This window comes from Phoca vitulina, unplaced genomic scaffold, assembly GCF_004348235.1.
Source record: "Phoca vitulina isolate PV1807 unplaced genomic scaffold, GSC_HSeal_1.0 scaffold115, whole genome shotgun sequence".
NCBI classification, from domain to species: Eukaryota; Metazoa; Chordata; class Mammalia; order Carnivora; family Phocidae; genus Phoca; species Phoca vitulina.
Window position 1 is genome coordinate 897,038 of NW_022589818.1, and position 18,274 is coordinate 915,311.

The following is an 18,274-nucleotide window of genomic DNA, read 5'->3' on the forward strand; positions in this document are numbered from 1 at the left end:
GGCCGTGCGCCCGGCCCGCCCCTCACCTCCGCCGTCCACCGCCCTCTCTGAGTGCCCCAGGCGGCCGTGCGCCGGGGCCGGCCTTTACCTCCTCTCTCCCGCCCGGGCGCCGGCGCCCCCTCGCGGCGCACCCCCGAGGCCCTGCTCTGAAAGCAGTGGTTGGCGCACAGACGTAAAACCAGAGAAATTCTTCACGTGACCTTTGGGACGAACCATTTGCCTTTTCCTAAACAGGTAACAGAAACGTGAAGCGGGCCAAAGTGGCGGGAAGGTTCTCTCCCTGGCCAGAGAACGTGGCTGGACTGGTGGGAGAAACCTGTTTAATTCCCTGACTCATGCGTATTGTCGTGTAGGCTGCTATCAGCCTGCCCACAACAAACATGGACGGCCTCGCCCCAATTCCGCCTTGATATGCGCTTCGGCAGCCATCTTTCTCAAGGGCAGGGCGCAAGCAGGAAGGTCACACCCTACCTGCCTCAGATAACGCCAGCCGCCTTGAAATCAACAAGAGTCCAATTGGAATCGACGCTCTCACCGGAACAGCTTTTCCTCACGACCGGAAGGGGCTGTGCGTGAGGGCGTTGGGGGCGGAAGTGACGGGAAGGTGGTAGTGGGGTAGTTGGCGGGTGGTTGAGCAGAGCCGGTCGCCATGTCCGCGGGGAGCGCGGCACATCCCGGGGCCGGCGGGTAAAGCTCCGTGGGCGAGGGCATCGCAGCGCGCTCGGGGCGGAGGAGAGGCGGAGGGCCGCTGGGAGCTGCGTCCGGGTGGGGGGGCGCTGAAGTGGGACGTGTACGCGTTGGAGGGCTGGGCTTTTGGGGAGAAAGATGGTGAGCAGGCCTTGGGGTCCCCGAAGGAGGCCGGCAGGGATCAGGGGGAGGAGGAAAGCAGGGACTTTCGGAAGGACCAGCCAAGAGGAAGATGAAGACGAGGGCACGTGGGACTGAGTGGAGTGTTTCGAGAGGGAGGGTGGAGTGGAGCTGCAGCAATGATGTGTGTACGGAGGGACGGTAATTTTAATCCTGATAGGAGACTGGAGGGTGTAAAGAGAACGTGATTGAGGGCAAGCGGGGTGCCGAAGCGTCGTAAGGGAAGAATCATAGAAATAAAAGCTTTGGGCCCTAATATTTTCCTTTTTCTTCCTGTAGGCGCCGCAGCAAATGGGACCAGCCAGCTCCAGCCCCCCTTCTCTTCCTCCCACCGTCGGCCCCAGGTGGGGAGGTTCCCAGCAGTGGGGGAAGCCCTGGGGGCTCCGCGGCTGCCCCCTCTGGCGCCTTGGATGCCGCTGCCGCCGTGGCTGCCAAGATCAATGCCATGCTCATGGCCAAAGGGAAGCTGAAACCGACTCAGAACGCTGCTGAGAAGGTATATGCAGTGAGGGGACTCTGCTAATTGTAGCTTTAATAGGGGCTATTTTGTAATCCTGTCATCAATTATTTGTGTTAAGGAGAAAACAGGGTTACAGTAATTTAAAGATCACTTAGTTTTGGAATGCCTCACATGATATTTCGTCATTTGTTTTTAGAGGCAATTTTGGTTGATTAGATTTATGGACCAAATAGTTGATTTTGTCTTTGTTCACTTAGTTCAGCTTAACTTCTCTTGACGTAATCACGTAAAGGGACGATGTAATATGTTATTCAACACGTGCACTTTCCCTGAAGTCAAAAGAGACGTTCAGGTAAATCAAGCGAGCTTTAAACTGTCTAGTCAACTATACTAAAGAGTAAATGCAAACAGTGTTCTCTATAATTAGAATCCATAGGTTTTTAATGACTGCCTACACTGTAATTGTGAAATAAAATGAATAATTTATATGTTGGTGGTTTTGCTGTTTTCACACAAATTGAGGAAATTATTTGGTCATTTTATAGAATTTCTGGTATAATTAGAATTTCACGACTAGGATGGATCTGAACTTTGAAGTCTTTAATTTATCCTGCAGTAGAAGACAAGAATCTTCCTACAGGATAATGAGCATAGTGGCTGTTTGTATTGCTAGAATGCATGCTTTGCACTTAAAAAAAATCTTTGCAGCAATTTGATGGGATGGATTACTGTCGCCGGTTCAGAGGAGGAAAATGAGGCTCGTGAATGTAAATTGTATAAGATAAGATCTGTCACGGCGGGCACATGTCTGACTTCAGAGTCACTTCAGACAGTCAGGGGTTTAGCTTTTGCTTGAAAGCCTCTACAGTTGGAGAATTCAGTGTTCTGAATTCCCATAAGCTCAGTGCTCTGAGTGTGTTCTAAGGCAGCTCATTCCATTATAATTCTCATTTAAAAAAAAGTTTTTTTGACTTCAATTAAAAATAGCCTTCCAGTGAAGAGATGGGTTCTGTGTTTGAAAATGCAGTTTGGGTTAGCGATAAATGTGTTTGTTAGCATGTTTGTGACGATTATTTCCCAACGTATACGTATGTCAAAACATCCAGTTGTTCACCTTAAATGTGTACAATTTTTATATGTTAGTTATATCTCAGTAAAGCTGGGGGAGGGGCAAGATGATACAATTTTTTGTTAGCTATCTAGTGTATGAGTATAACAACAGAATGGCCGTTATCTGTCTGGATGTTTAAATATTCAAGTTCTGCAGAATTGGTGGGAACTTTTAGTGAATAGGAAGTTCATTAATTCATTGTATTTTTGTTTGCAAAGATTGAGTCAACTGTCCATTTCTAAGTTCTGCAAGGAAATACTAAAAGCACACTAAGGTGGAATGCTCCTTGAATATTAAAATTCTTAACACTGATGTTAATCATTTATTCATTTTTTTCCTCTAAAAAGCAGTTGAGCACAGCAGGAGGCAACATGGTGCCAGTAGTGGATTTAGAATCAGAATATATGGATTTGACACCCGGATCCTCAGTTACTGGCTGTGTGGCTTAATACGTTGTGGGGCCTCAGTTTCCTCTTCTGATGGGGTTGGTGACACCTGTGCGGTCCACAACAGTAGTCACTAGCCACATGTAGCTTTTTAAATTAAAATTTGAATTAAAATTTAAAATTTAGCTCCTTGTCACAGTCTTTGGACATGAGGCTGTGGCCGTGTTGGACGGCGAGGTAGAGAACACCTGCGTCGTCACAGGAGGTCCTGTGGGATAGCACTGATAAGTACCTTTGATGGTGGCCAATACTGAGCAGGTATAGCAGCTCTTTGCAAACAAAAATACAATGAATAATGAACAAAGATGAGATATTGTTGAGTCTATGTAGTTTGTGTACTTTGAAAAATGTATCTAATGCGGGGCAGCTGGGTGGCTCAGTCCGCTAGGTGTCCGACTCTTAATTTTGGCTCAGGGCATGATCTCGCGGTCATGAGATCGAGCCCTTTCTTGGGCTCCGCACTGGGTGCAGAGTCTGCTTGAGATTCTCTCTCTCCTTCTCTCGAAATTAAGTAAATAAATCTCATTTATTTATTTATTTTAAAGATTTTATTTATTTATTTGACAGAGAGAGAGATAGCGAGAGCAGGAACACAAGCAGGAGGAGTGGGAGAGGGAGAAGCAGGCTTCCCGCTGAGCAGGGAGCCCGATGCGGGACTCGATCCCAGGACCCTGGGACCATGACCTGAGCCGAAGGCAGACGCTTAACGACTGACCCACCCAGGCGCCCCAATAAATCTCTTTTAAAAATGTATCTAATGCGTAAAGAAGTAAACCGCGTTTTATCTTCTTTGAGCAGATTTGCCGAACATTGGTCCAAGGCAACAAAGAGTTGTGGAAGGCCATCTTGGGATGAAAATTTTTTCAGATAATTCATACCCGCTATCTGGAGTTGCCTGTAGTTTAAATTGGGAGAAACCAGATCAGATTTTAGGATTTTGCTTGGTGTTTCATTCATTCTCTTAGCTCTTCTTTAATGGGGAGCAGTGGGTTGTCAGATAAACTTGACCGGTTTTCCAGATCATTGCAAGGATGGGACTGGTTGCATGTGATACGTTGTGGCTGCAGTGTTGGCACAAAGATAGCGTCCAGTTCCGCACATGAGGTGTGTGGGTTGCTGGACTCTGCATCGTGCTGTGGACTCTGCCCTGTATTTACTGTACGTACAGCCAGCTGGTTGAGCTGTAAAGCACCGTAACTTGGTCTTTTAATTTTCTTCACGGAGATTGCAGCTTCTAGTCCGTAGGGTTTCTAGGATTATGCAGTCATAGAAATGCACACATGGCCTCGGTTCCAGAGAAATCTGATGATTGTCTTCAAGTAAATTAGCAATACTTGGTGTCCATTTAGTGAGGTTTTGTTCGCTTGTTATTTCATCTTTGGAGAATGACCCAGGAGTGACCAAGTGTATTTGTAGGCAGGTAAAGGCAGCAATAAGGTGATGGTGGGACCTGGGAAGGGGCACTTGTAAATTGAACAGCAGAAACATATTATTTCATCTTACAAACTTCCCGATCCAATCTCTTGTAGCTTCAGGCTGCTGGCAAAGGCTTAACTAGCAGTAAAAGCAAGGATGACCTGGTGGTAGCTGAGGTCGAGATCAACGATGTGCCTCTCACATGCAGGAACCTGCTGACTCGAGGGCAGACTCAGGACGAGGTGGGCAGATGTCGGGCCCCTTTGGGGAAGGTGGTGGGTGGACACAGTCAGGAAAGCAAGACCTCTAACTACAGACAGGAGTCAGATGTTTATGAGTGGGTTTGGGTCATAATCTCCAAAGTCAGGATTGGGTTGAATTAACTGCAGAGGAACTTCTCAGTGAAGGTAAAGAAACAGATATGGGTGGATTCCCCTGGTCAGGTGAGCAAGAAACAATGGAACTGAGGTTTCGGATACAGGAGAGAAATCATTCCTATCTACTGGTGTAGCGATTGAATGGGGAAAATCCATCTTTCTGCCTGCCATTGACCTTGATCAGTTGCCACATCACCTTTTTAATAGAACGTTTCCCTTTTAGATCAGCCGACTTAGTGGGGCTGCGGTGTCAACTCGAGGGAGATTCATGACCGCTGAGGAGAAGGCCAAAGTGGGACCGGGGTGTGTATGCACATCCTTTGCTTTGGGGAAAGGTTGGACATGTGACTCACATTATTTTCATGTTTTTCATGCTTAGGAAATATGTGCAAATATTTGGTTAGTAGCTTGGTGTGTGTATATACACATGCTACATAGTAGGATTTGGGACAGCTCAAACACGTAAGGAGTTGGGAACCATTTCCTTCCTGTTGCTCTTTGGATTTTTTATTTCACAGGCAATATTTTATTGGAGGAAACAAATTATGGAAAAGTGTAAAATGAGATAATTGCTACATTTAATGTATACACTTCCAAATTTCTGTATGGGAATATTTCCCCCAACAAAAGGGTCTGTATTTTGTTGTAATCTCCCTTTTTAAAAAAAAAAAAACCTCCTTTCATCAGGCTGTAAGGTTTTCTGCCGAATGATTTTGTCCCCCTATAGTTGCATCCCTCCCATGACTCAGTTTTGAGGGCAGGTAGGCATGCGACGCTTTTCGCATTGGCTTAAACTAAATATAATTAGGAGGCAAAACTTGGTCCCCACCTGAAACCAACATTTCAATTTTTTGTGTGTACTGGTTGCTGTTTTGAATTTTTTTGTCTTTAAATACTGTTATTTTTTTACCTATAGCTTTATATTAACTATGGTTTTTGATGATCTCCATTATTATAGTCAAAATCGGAATCCATGCCACTTTACATTTAGAATCTAGAGTCCCCTTGGTGTGGGCCTCAGAGACATGGGCCCACAGGCCGCCATCACTTTGCCCCTTTAATTTGGATAGCCGGGAGCACAATTGCCTATAACCTGTTAGACAAACAGCAAAAAGGAATATTGTTCTCAGGCCTCAGGTTATCTCGGTTGACTAGATGCCAATATTCATGAGCCTGTAAGAACAGATTTGACCGCTGTGTGGACCAATTAACTTGAAGCAACCAGAAAAGGTTATTTATTCCCCAGCTGTGAAACCGTGTTCCTAGAAATTTGCAGCAGCCATTTCCTTGTACGTAGTCCCTTTTACTTATTTGGAAACTAGAAACATTACAGATTTGATTTGGTGACCCATTTGGTTCCTTTGGTTATGACCAGTTTGGGATCATCATTTTATATTTCTCTTTATAGGGATCGTCCATTATACCTTCATGTTCAGGGCCAGACACGGGAATTAGTGGACAGTAAGTAATGGTTTGGCTCACATCCCACTTTTTGTAAAGGACAAAGTACAGGGTTCTATAGAATATGTTCGCAGAATGTTCCTGGTGGGTGTTGTAACTTGTGTATGAATTGCTTATGAGTGTGCTGGGGGTATAGAGAGGCTGAGGACCGCATGTCTGGGTGTCCTGTAAAGTGGATTAATACAGGGGTAATTGTGCATTGGCTGGGTCTGTCAGTGGGTACTAGTCAGTTCATTCATTCCTTCGGTATATTATCTCACTCTGTTTTTCCATAGGAGCAGTAAACCGAATCAAAGAAATTATCACCAACGGGGTGGTCAAAGCTGCCACGGGGACGAGTCCAACTTTCAATGGTGCGACAGTCACTGTGTATCACCAGCCAGCGCCCATTGCACAGTTGTCTCCAGCCGTTAGCCAGAAGCCTCCCTTCCAGTCAGGGGTAAGTTTAGTGGAGAGATCATTAACCGTGTTGTCATTTCTGTAAAAGTGATATGTGCCACATAATATGGAAAGTATGAAGGAAAATCCTGAAATCCAACCCGAGGCTTACCTGCTGATGCTATCCTATTAATGGACCATTTCAGCTTCTAAGAGGCAGTGAACATCTGAACACACGTTTGTTTACTTTGATGTATTCTAGAAAGGGCATCGATACAGATCAGAGCATGTCCACACTGTACATTTGGAAGTTCTGGTTTGATTATGTGATGGCAGCTGGAGGATTAAGAAGGCTGAGTCTGGTGAAGTAAGACTCTGCTGATACAATCCTCCTAGAAAACCGGGTGGGAGAGAGCAGCCCTCATTGGAGAACACCACAGGGCTGACTGTACGACCCAACATGCTTTGCTTGTTTCACAGAAGACTGTGCTGTAGGCTCTTACGACTTACAGCACTCGGGGGCTGTAGGTGCACTTAGTAGTGAGTCTTTGCTTTGCACCTGGTGAGTAGGTTTTGCTGAACGGAGGAAGGTGTTAATGTTCTGGGTAGGTACATGGCCCGTGTAGTGCTCGTTTAAGTTAAGCTACTTTATAAAGTTTGTTTTTATGGGCTCATGGTGGAAGTTATAGGGGGTCCTCATTTTGGCAGTGATTAAAAGTATCTGGAGGATTAAAGTTTTTTGCAAAATAATTTTCAAGATTACGATTTAATTATGTGTTGTGTGTTTAATCTGAGGTATTCTGTTTTTCTACAGATGCATTATGTTCAAGACAAATTATTTGTGGGTCTAGAGCATGCTGTGCCCACGTTTAATGTCAAGGAGAAAGTAGAAGGTCCAGGCTGCTCCTATTTGCAGCACATTCAGATTGAAACGGGTGCCAAAGTCTTCCTCAGAGGCAAAGGTTCAGGTTGCATTGAGCCAGCATCTGGCCGAGAAGCTTTTGAACCTATGTATATTTACATTAGGTATGTATGGATGGCTGGGGCTGAGGACATTTGAGTGCTTGTCAGCTGCTCAGTACGGGCAGGAGTGATTCAAAAGGAGTAAGAAAATAGGTTTGATAAATAGTAACATGAGGAATGTAGGTCAGTACTAACAGTAATCACTTTAAATTTCTTATTTATTCATTTGACAGAGGGAGATAGCACAAGCAGGGGGAGCCAGGAGGGAGAGGGAGAAGCAGGCTTCCCGCGGAGCAGGGAGCCCGATGCGGGGCTCAATTCCAGGACCCCGGGATCGTGACCTGAGCTGAAGGCAGATGCTTAACTGACTGAGCCACCCAGGCGCCCCCAGTAATCACTTAATAAATAGTGAATAAGAACTGTTGAATTAGGAGGTGGAATTGTCTTTTAGTATTCAGGTGCTTGGGTTTTATACAGATCTGTGACCCTGAAATGAGCTGTGATGAGCCTAAAGTCATCTTCACCTAAAGCTATGGTGATATTAATGCGTTTTACAGTTATTTTAGTGACTAAAATGTTTTTTAATACTTTAAAACTGTTTGTTTTATTGATACTAGTTATGGGTTAAGGGGCTTATAAGACGTTACTTTGTGATTTTCAGAAGCTTAGATTGGTGCTATGTTGAATATGTTAAATTTGTGTATAGCATACAAAGTGAAAGCAAAATTCTGTATCCTTTACTCTTCTCCTCTTTGACTTTTTGGTTCTTGTTTCTTTGTAGTCATCCCAAACCAGAAGGCCTGGCCGCTGCCAAGAAACTCTGTGAGAATCTCTTGCAAACAGTGAGTTATATTTGTGTGTCTGATACTCGGAAGAGCCACTGCTATTTGGGCCGTGTCTTAGCTGTTTTCCCACCTGTATTGGTTTCCTAGGGCTGCCGTATCAAAATTCCCTCACACTAGGTGACTTAAAACAACAGAAATTTATTTTCTCATGTTTAGGAAGCCAGACAGACATTCAGAATCAAAGTGTGGGCAGGGTTGGTTCCTTCTGAACGAATGCCCTGAGGGAGGATGCTCCATGCCTCTCCCGGCTTACCGGCCTTTGCATTCTTTCCCCAAACAGCAGAGCTCCATCCTCTGCCCCGTTGTCTCCTGGCCTACTCCTGTGTCTCGTCTGCCTGTCTCTTGTAAGGGTCGCAGTCCTTGCATGTAGGGCCCACCATGACCCAGAATGACTTCATGTTAACAGACTGTATCTGCAAAGCCTGGTTTCCAAAGAAGGTCGTATTCTGAGGTTCTGGGCAGACGTGAATTTTGGAACCACTACACCATTCTAGCAACTCAGATTCTCCATAAGGAAGACGAACTTCCCTAGCCAGGGTCAGCTGGCATGCAGTTCTTCTTTAGGAACTATTTCAGCGTGGAATTTTGAAATCTGTGGTACATCAGTGTAAAATCTCAGTGTTGGCAGTTATTTAAGTAGTACTTTCAGTCTTGGCCCAGTTGTTTACCGGTGGGCATTCCAAATTTTTCTTAATAGTAGGTTTAGCTAAAGTAAGGGTAGAGCTATATTAGTTTAAAACCAATTAACAATGCCTTTGGGCTAACTGCTTATTTGATTACCTGTTCTTTTTATTCTGTGATCTAGTAACCAAACGTTAAACCAGTAGGGCCATTGGTAGAGTCCTTGGCGGCAATCGCATTTGGGGGTTGCAGGTATTCAGCCTTGTGTTAGCTGGTATTTCAGGGTGCCCTTTTGGGAAGCTGTGTTCTTTGCTTTTGTGAAGTAACCTGATTTACCATTCCCTGTCTGTCTCTGTTGCCGCTTGAAGTTACTGATTCAGTGGGAATCTCATAATGAAGAACTGGATGGGGGGACATACTAACCCTGTGTTGAGCCCTGAGCTCCTTGAGGAGAAGGCCAGTAAATAAAAGAATGAATGAATTCTCAGTAGTTACACTGATAATTTAGGAATTTCCTAACCTTATTTCTGAATGATTTTGTACCTCAGAATTGAGTCTAGTTTGGGGATTTAGGAAGCTCCTGATGTCCATGCTTCTGATTCCCGCATCCTGGCTTAATAATTTATAGGGTGTGCCTTATTAAAAGTAATTGATTAATGGATTTTTTTTTTTTTTTTAAGATTTTACTTATTTGTGAGAGGGAGAGAGAGCACAAGCAGGGGGAGTGGCAGGCAGAGGGAGAAGCAGGTCCCCGGCTGAGCAGGGAGCCCGGTGCGGGGCTCGATCCCAGTACCCTGGGATCATGACCTTAGCCAAAGGCAGACGCTTCACCAACTGAGCCACCCAGGCACCCCAGATTTTTAAAAAATATTTATTTTAGAGAGGGAGGGAGGGGTAGAGGGACAATCTCAAGTGGACTCCGAGCTGACTGCGAGCCTGACGTGGGGCTCGATCCCATGACCCTGAGACTACATCCCAAGCTGAGACCAAGAGTTGGACGGTCAACCGAATATGTCACCCAGGCGCCCCTTGATTGATGGATTTTTTTTTTTAAGATTTTATTTTTAAGTAATCTCTACACCCAGTGTGGGACTTGAACTCACAACCCTGAGCTCAAAAGTCATATGTTCTCCTGACTGAGCCCGCCAGGCTCCCCGCGCTTTATTAAAATTTAGATTAAACAAGTCTAAATTTGGTTGAAATGTCAATGGAAATTTTTTTTCTTTTTTAATCAGTGGAAATATTTTTAATTCCTAGCTGCTTTGGTCCGAGAGTCGTATAGTCAGACCCTTGCAAATACTCTGTGAATTAGGACTGTCCCATATGAATTTGTTTTCCCTTCTCTTGCAGGTTCATGCTGAATATTCTAGATTTGTGAATCAGATTAATACTGCTGTACCTTTACCAGGTGTGTATGTCTTAAAGTGTTTAAGAAAAAGAAATGTTTTGTTAGTGATATTTATGTATAAAGTAGGGTGTTTAGGGCTAGACCGTGCCAGGGCACTGATAGTGTTCCCTTCGACTTAACGGTAATTTGGAAAGCCATTCGTCCCTCAGTATTTTTCTTCCCTAGAGATTAAGTTAATATTCAGCTAAAATGTCTCATTTTGCTACAGCTGATTAAACACTTTTTTTCTTCCCCCTCAGGCTATACACAACCCTCTGCTATAAGTAGTGTCCCTCCTCAGCCACCATATTATCCATCCAATGGCTATCAGTCTGGTTACCCTGTTGTTCCCCCCCCTCAGCAGCCAGTTCAGCCTCCCTACGGAGCACCCAGCATAGTGCCCCCAGCTGTTCCGTTGGCACCTGGAGTCTTGCCAGCATTACCTACTGGAGTCCCACCTGTGCCGACCCAGTACCCGCTGACGCAGGTGCAGCCTCCGGCCGGCGCTGCACAGGTAGGACGCCAGGCGCGAGCCGACCGCTGACCTCGGGGGAGCTGCCCGGGCACGGCGGTGGTACCTGCGGGAAGAAGGCGTGTCGTTCCTGCGTAACGCGAGCTCTTCTGTTCCTGCTCCTCCGGTGTGACCGCTCCCAAGCTACCGGATGCTCTAGGGCGGCGTGTACACGTGCGTGTGCGTCCCGAAGTCTCTAGCTCCGTGTCACGAGCCTTTGCACCAAGTGGTTGTTTAAAAGAGGAGTCAGGAAGCTTGCTCTGGAGTGCCAGGTGGCAGATAGGTTAGACCCTGCGGGCCATGCGGGCTCTGTCACACCCGCTGCCCTCCGTCGCTGGGGGAGGCACAGCGGCAGCCCGGGACGATGCGGAACGACCGCGCGGGGCGGGGCTCTGAGAACACTGGATTTCCCGAAGTGGGTGACGAGCCGCAGTCGTGGCTTGCCGTGCTGTGGGCCGTCGCTCGCCTGCCCCGCCTCAAGGAGAAGGGGGCCGGCCTACACGCCTCTCCATGATTGGAACTGAGTCACTAATCTTCAGAAGAAATGCACCATATGCAGGGGTTCTGGGCCGAGGGGTACCTGAACTTTGCCAACTTAAGGATTATAAATGTTCTTGTATATTTCTCAAGTTACATAAGAAACTAGAATTTTAGGAAAGGGTAGGTAGCTAGCTCATCCAGATGGATGATGTCCACCCCTTCTCTGAGGCAGGGGAGAAGCTAGTGAGCTCAGGGAGATGGACTGATGGTGGGCTCTTCTCTGTGGGCCTCTCACAGTGTACCCGTGTGAGAGGGGTGCACAGCCCTGCACCATGGCCCTGCTCCCGACTGGTGGGCTGGGAGCACTGAAGGGGGCTGTATGGTGTGAAACAACAGAAGACTTTCCTAAATTCTGGCTGTGACCCCTCGTCCCGATTACTTTCCTTGTAAGGTTTGGCAGGGCCGTAGGTCTCCAGCTCTGAGCCACGTTGCTTTGTGACCAGAAAGGAGTATGACCGAGTTGGCCTTTAGGGTTGGGCTTTAGACATAGGCTGCCAGGGTTCCTCATGCTTTCCTGTGATTGAGCTGTGCGATCCTGGGATGTGACTCAGCCCATCCAGGCTTGGGTTTCCTTCTAGAAAATGGGCATAATGATAGTATTTCAGAGGTTGCAAAGATTAAGTGAGATGACCCAAGCACTCAACAGGTATTAGCCATTTGTTTAATAAGAGTTGTCTTTTGAGAAGTGCTTGTTTTCTCTAATACATCCTGGATCAGTCCTTACTCCTTTCTGGAACAATCTCTTACAACATTGGACAGACTCCCTCTTGCTGTAATAACTTATCCCTAGAAGTGGCAGATGAACTTGCCTTTGCCACAAGCATTAGCAGCCTTTATAATCCAGAAAGAGCTAATCACATTGATTAGAGGGGTCTAAACTGGAGAATGTTCTTGCTTGATAACTTGTGAACTAAGTGAGTGGCTGGAATTTTTATTTGTTGGTCATGTTTGCCCAAGTGCACAGCAGGTTTCTCCTGAGAGTTCAGAGCCCTGGAGGAATTGTCAGTTTCGCATTTCCCTCCCATGAAGGTGGGAAGGCTAGGCTCTCCTGACACCAAATGATCCAGGAGGGAAGCTAAGGACCAGAGATACAGGATTTCTAGGACACACATGGATTATTAAAGTCTATTGTGTTACTGTTTTCCTTATTAAGTGGCTGGACATTCTCACACCTTTTTCCCCTTGGTTTGTTTTGGTCCCAGAGTCCGATGAGTGGGCCTTTTATTCCTGCTGCTCCTGTCAAAACAGCCTTGCCTGCCGGCCCCCAGCCCCAGCCCCCACCCCCGCCCCAGCCCCCACTCCCAGCTCAACCCCAGGCACAGAAGAGGCGATTCACAGAAGAGCTGCCAGATGAACGAGAATCTGGACTTCTTGGATACCAGGTTAAATAAAATACTCTTAACTTTTCTCATCTCATCTTACTATATTCTCCCTTTAAAGAAAGATAAATTCACATCTATATTAACCATCCTCCCAATACTAGATTTTTGTTTTCTGGAATCCATTTAGATTAGGTTTTTTTCCTTGGGGGATTAGTTTAAAGCAAGAGTGACTCCGTTTGGGTGGGTTGGTGTTTGGGATCAGTATAGGAAAATACAAAGCTCCACGTGGAGAGAGGTCAAGAGCTCTATGACTCGTACCTAGAAGGAGTTCTGTAGAATTCTGCACTTCCTCTTATTCATACAGCACTCCTGAAAACCTCAGATAGTTCTCACTTCCGTTCTACCTACCAGCATATGGTTTGTACTTTAACCTTGGCTCTCAATTTATTGTTCTTCTTCCGCGTAAAAGAGAGCAGTTACTTTCTCCAGTCCCCACCGCCCACAGCAAAAGCTGGGCAGAAATGTAGTGATTCTGGGCATACACGGTATATAAGTAGGTGTTCAAGTAAAGGGTTTTTTAAAATGTTTTTTAAATGTGAAGTTTTAAAATAAATAAATAAATGTGTAGTTCTGGTGCCATTTTGTTTTATCAGGAGAAGCACCTTTACTTTTTGCCAGAGCCCTTGAAATGTTCTTTGAAACAAACTCTGAAGCATTTTTATAGTTTATAAGAGGATAGTTGAAAACAGATACATGTAGCTTGACCAAGTCCTACAGAGAAAGATCACGTCTCCTCCAGCTGTGGTTATGTTCCAAATCCCAGAGGGCTATGTAGTGAGCTTACTGCAACCAGAAAGGCGAGGCACTTGACAGTTACATTAAGGAGCTAAAGTCAATGCAGCAGTTGTAGATTTGCTAATGCCACTGTATTTTTCTGCTCATAGCATGGACCCATTCATATGACTAATTTAGGTACAGGCTTCTCCAGTCAGAATGAGATTGAAGGTGCAGGATCGAAGCCGGCAAGTTCCTCAGGCAAAGAGCGAGAGAGGGACAGGTAAGTTAGTTGGAACATAATTACATGAATGTATTCAGATGTCATTGGTTTACACCATTAGTGTGAATAACAACCATTGCTATGAGCTTCCGTGTTCTAAAACTAATGAAGGGGCACCTGGGTGGCTCAGTCTGTTGAGCATCCGACTCTTGATCTCAGCCCAGGTCTTGATCTCAGGGTCGTGAGTTCACTCCTCGCATTGGGCTGCATGCTGGGCGTGGAACCTACATTTAAAAAAAATAATCGATCAGTCAAAGTGTAATGAAATCCTTTGGCTCAAATAAACTTTTTTTTTTTTTTTCTTTTTTTTTTTTTATAACTGCTGCACTATGCTGCCCCTTTCAGTCTTGAGGCAGTTACCCTGGGCTTTGAGTCATTCAGTTCTTGCTTATCAGGCATCTTCCTCTACTTCACTGTCCGCATCTTGGCCATTTTCCTAAGTGTAGGCAGTGACTGGAGTCTTACACAAGCTGTGTTTGCTACTTAGAATCCTAGAATATCGGGGCTCCTGGGTGGCTCAGTCGGTTGAACATCTGCCTTTGGCTCAGGTCATGATCCTGGGGTCCTGGGATCAAGCCCCGCATCAGGCTCCCTGCTCATTGGGGAGTCTGCTGCTCCCTCTTCCTCTGCCCCTCTCCCTCCGGCCTGTGTTCTCTCTCTCTGTCTCAAGTAGATGTTTATTAAAAAAAAAAAAAAGAATTCCTAGAATATTATCCTAGAATATTATGGACTAAGGTACTTGAACGGGGGGTCCAGCTGCCATCCCTCTCCTGTGTGGTTCTGAGCCTTCCTAGGACGGGACTAGCCTCCCACAGCAGTGTTCTACTTTTGGCCTGGCCCGGCTAATAGCTTGGCACCTTACAACCTGCCAGTAGCTCGAAGGGGGGCTCAGGTGGAAAGGGTGGAGGTGAACGGTTGACTGTCCACTGGAGAAGGTACAATTGATTGGATCTGTCTGAAAGGCTGTCATGGTTTTTCTTCTAACAGGCAGTTGATGCCTCCACCAGCCTTCCCAGTGACTGGAATGAAAGCAGAGTCAGATGACAGGAATGGGTCTGGGGCCGGAGCAGGGGGCCACGGTGAGTGACGTGGAGCTGGGGACACGCGGGCAGCTAAGACTGGTCCTAAGTTACTAGTTTTCTGACCTGATGTTCATTCAGGTGGCACTCAGTCAGCTGTTTAATCCAACTTCTAATATCTACAGGCTAAGGAGGATACCTTTTTTTTTTTTTTTTAATAAGGCAGCATATAGTTACATGGGCTTTTATTTTCAATCGAAGTGTGTCTAGAAAAGTCAACTTATATTTTATACATAGCATCATTAAAACCCTAGGAAATACTAATGATTGGTAGGTTGTTTCAAAATTTTGTTGCCTTTGTTGTCTGAATACCTGGAGGTAATCTGATAAAGACTTAAGGGTTGATATTTCGGGATGCCCGGCTGGCTCAGTCGGAGCGTTCGACTCTTGATCTCTGGTCATGAGTTCAAGCCCCATGTTGGGCGTAGAGCCTACTTTAAAAAAAGATTGATTTTTCTTTGTATTGGGAGCTGAGCTGCATCTCTCCTCATAGTTCTTTTGGTTATGAATGGTCAGCCTGTGGCTGTTAAAAAAGTGTTGCCTCCTAGTATCCCAGAATTTAGAGGAATATAGGATCACTTGTTCTTTGCCTGTAGTCCTAATAAAAATGAACAGAAGAAAATACATTTTTTTCTTTTCTTAACTTCTTTTCTTTTAACTCTTTAAAAGGTGAAATATCAGCCTCCAGAGACTCACTTGCTAACTTTCCTTTTTTTTCTTTTTCTTTTTTTTTTTTTTTTGTGTTTCTTTTTTCTTTCTCTGTTTTCTTACATGGTTCTGGTGGATTCACATTTGCTGATGCTGGTGCTGTTTTTCGTGTGATCTTCAACGTTTTTGGGTGACCATTGACCCTGTGACCTCAAAATGGTGTCCAACTAACCACTTACAATTAACATCTTTTTTTTATTAACGAATTTATGGTATTATCTTTTTTTTTTTTTTGTCTTGGTGGGGGATGGGGTTGGGGTTGTTTTTCTCTATTCTAGATTATCCAGTCAAGAAGATGAAAACTGCAGAGAAGGGATTCGGGTTGGTGGCTTATGCTGCAGATTCATCTGATGAAGAGGAGGAGCATGGGGGTCATAAAAATGCAAGTAGTTTTCCACAGGGCTGGAGTTTGGGGTATCAGTACCCTTCGTCACAACCACGAGCTAAACAGCAGATGCCATTCTGGATGGCCCCGTAGGAAACAGTGGAACAGAGCTTTGACCCTTGGTGACTCTCTTTAGCAATAATGCATGCATTTGATTTAATAAGACTCGGGGGCCTGTATTGCGAACCATCATGGACCTTTGCAGAAGTTAGAGATGCAATGTCCCCTCTCTTAAAGGGGCTTCATTCTTTTTTAAACATCCTTGTTTCTGCAGTGGCATAGTATCTGTTAAAATTTACTTAGAATCACAAATTTGTCTCAGAAGCTTTTTAACAGTTGGTGAAATGTGCTTGTTCAGCAGAGCATCCCAACAGGGTCATTCCAGTATACATTTGACCTGTCCAGCCTTTTCCACATGAATGGCCACTATTCTGACAAAAAGAAAGTTTTATTTGTATTTTACTGCTGTTTGGTCAATTTTGCTGACAACTGGTCACAACGACTTACTATTTATTAGTGGGGAGTTGATTTTAAGACCATCCTTCCCTTTCAGCACCTTTAAATCTAAGAACAGTTCATCCCTATTTCATTTTTGCATTCTTTTCTGTTTTGGAAAATGCAGTTTTACTAATTTAAAGGTGCTGGATATAGCTGGATCCCGAGTAGGAAAATGAAGGGTTTTTGGTTTTTTTCTTCATTATGTCTTTTTATTGGGATGATCCAAAGCTGGCACCTTCAGGCACTTTTGTCCCAGAAAGCCATTGCAGCTTTTATGGCCCTTCTAATAAGCTCCATGTCTTCAGCTGGGTCCGAGAAAACCGCTTGATCAAAAGCTGGTCAGAACTCATCACAGAAACGAAACACAGCGGTCTGTCTCTCCGAACTGGTTGCAGCTAAAATAGAGAGATGTGACTGCTCACAGTAGGATGGATGGTGGACTTAGTGACGGAAATTGCAACTTGTCCTTTTTCTTGGCATTACAGGTTTTGCCAAAAGAACTTTTTTGTATCAAATATTGATGTGTGAAAGAAGGAGCTAGTCTGCTGAACCAGGAGTAGTTTGAGATTCTGAACTGTCATTTTTGCACATTTGAATACTTTGCAGGCTGGCTTTGTATAATAAACATATTCTCTGGTTTCCTATATGTTGTAAATATTTAGACCATAATTTCATTATAAATAAATGTATAAATATTCTGTTTGTGGTTTCTCTTCTCTTTTCCACAACCCATCCATACACTAAAATTTATAAACTTCTGATAAGCATAACGAAATTAGAACCCACCAGAAGAATAAATACATGGGTCCAGAAGTTTGCATATAGTTGCTAGAGTTTATGACTGTCCAGAGTAGACCCTTCAAAGTCCCGATGAAAACCTGGAGGGTAACTCTGGTGGGCTCCCTCCATTCCCGTACATTAGGCGTCCTTTACTGAACACGGTTAGTGAGGGAGTGAAATACATTAATTCACAAATTATTCTTGGGAAAGCATTCTTAAAGAGGCTGCGTAGAAGTTGAATCAGCCTTTTCCCAGGGCCAACTCCTCCTAGTACCCGCGTGTCCTCCCCAAGGGAGGTGAAGGGAGTGGTGGTGCCCAGGCGCAAGCTCAGGTGTCTCCAAAATCCTTCATTCCGCTGGGGGAAGTACATTATTTTACAACAAAACGGGCCGGCTTTTCGAGTCTCCTTTCTGCGCGTGGAGTCCGGACCTCCCTGCGGTTAGAGCCCCGGTACCGTAGCTGCGTCTGCGCTATTTCAGGGGTGATGTGGCTTCCCATACTCGCATGTGAATTACTTTAGGCCCCATCCGGGTTTTGTCACAAACGACACCCAGCCCCAATAAGTACGCACCCGTGGCCGGGCCCCGCCCCGGCACGGCTCGCGCATGCGCACGCCGGCGAGCCGGGCTCTCCGAGGGGCGGGGCCAGGCGCGCGTCACGCGGCCCCGCCCCCCCGCGGTGGCGCCATCTTCCCCGGCCACGGGAGGGGTCACAGGTCAGGGCCGGAACCCCGGGGGGGGGGGGGGGGGGGGGCGAGCTGGAGACCCGCGCGGCGCGGGGCGGGGGTGGGGGCGGGCACGCGCGGAGGGCCCGGGGGCCTGGGGGGCCGCCTCCTGGGCTCTCTGCCGGCGCCCTGGTCTGAGGAGGAACCCTGAGTTGTTTTGCCGCTTTTGTTTTTCTTCTGGAAACTGCAGTACCTGGGAACGCTGTGCGGTGTCGCCGGCCGGACCGCCCGGGGAAAGGTGAGGAGGCGCCGTGTCGGGGGGGCGCCGGGCCGGTGGTGGGGGTCGGGGGCCGGAGGCGGAGACGCCGGCCGGGGGCCGGGGGCGCAGCGCGGGGGGC

At 46.0% G+C, this 18,274-nt stretch overlaps 2 protein-coding genes and 2 non-coding genes across 5 annotated transcripts in view; all 4 read left to right on the forward strand.

Moving 5' to 3' along the window:
• The first annotated feature begins 579 nt into the window (after window positions 1–579).
• KHDC4 (KH domain containing 4, pre-mRNA splicing factor) lies at window positions 580–17,129 on the forward strand. Of its 2 annotated transcripts, XM_032398339.1 has the most exons (14): window positions 580–687; window positions 1,147–1,363; window positions 4,414–4,542; window positions 4,901–4,980; window positions 6,086–6,138; window positions 6,414–6,577; window positions 7,331–7,542; window positions 8,261–8,321; window positions 10,296–10,353; window positions 10,593–10,846; window positions 12,586–12,765; window positions 13,650–13,762; window positions 14,750–14,841; window positions 15,828–17,129. In XM_032398339.1, the coding sequence occupies exons 1-14, from the start codon at window positions 650–652 to the stop codon at window positions 16,025–16,027; spliced, it is 1,851 nt and encodes a 616-aa protein (XP_032254230.1). In that variant the 5' UTR covers window positions 580–649; the 3' UTR covers window positions 16,028–17,129. The 2 variants fall into 2 exon arrangements, with proteins under 2 accessions (XP_032254230.1, XP_032254231.1); XM_032398340.1 differs by lacking the exon at window positions 15,828–17,129 and having other exon boundaries at window positions 13,678–13,762; window positions 14,750–14,840.
• LOC116628211 lies at window positions 6,852–6,980 on the forward strand. Its single transcript, XR_004298600.1, has one exon.
• LOC116628210 lies at window positions 11,573–11,708 on the forward strand. Its single transcript, XR_004298599.1, has one exon. It is a non-coding gene; the product is annotated as a small nucleolar RNA SNORA42/SNORA80 family (small nucleolar RNA).
• Window positions 17,130–17,875: 746 nt separating the features above from the next.
• RIT1 (Ras like without CAAX 1) overlaps window positions 17,876–18,274 on the forward strand; it is an 8,161-nt gene continuing 7,762 nt past the window's right edge. Inside the window, exons 1-2 of the mRNA XM_032398380.1 lie at window positions 17,876–17,927; window positions 18,127–18,174. The gene's annotated coding sequence lies outside the window, so the exon portion shown is untranslated. The remainder of the gene's footprint in view (window positions 17,928–18,126; window positions 18,175–18,274) is intronic.

Excerpts from the sequence above, each read along its gene's own strand:
- KHDC4 (XM_032398339.1), top strand. The coding sequence starts at position 650 with ATGTCCGCGGGGAGCGCGGCACATCCCGGGGCCGGCGG. Across the intron at positions 8,322-10,295 it reads GTGAGAATCTCTTGCAAACA|GTTCATGCTGAATATTCTAG; the intron begins GTGAGTTATATT and ends CTTCTCTTGCAG. Across the intron at positions 12,766-13,649 it reads CTGGACTTCTTGGATACCAG|CATGGACCCATTCATATGAC; the intron begins GTTAAATAAAAT and ends TTCTGCTCATAG.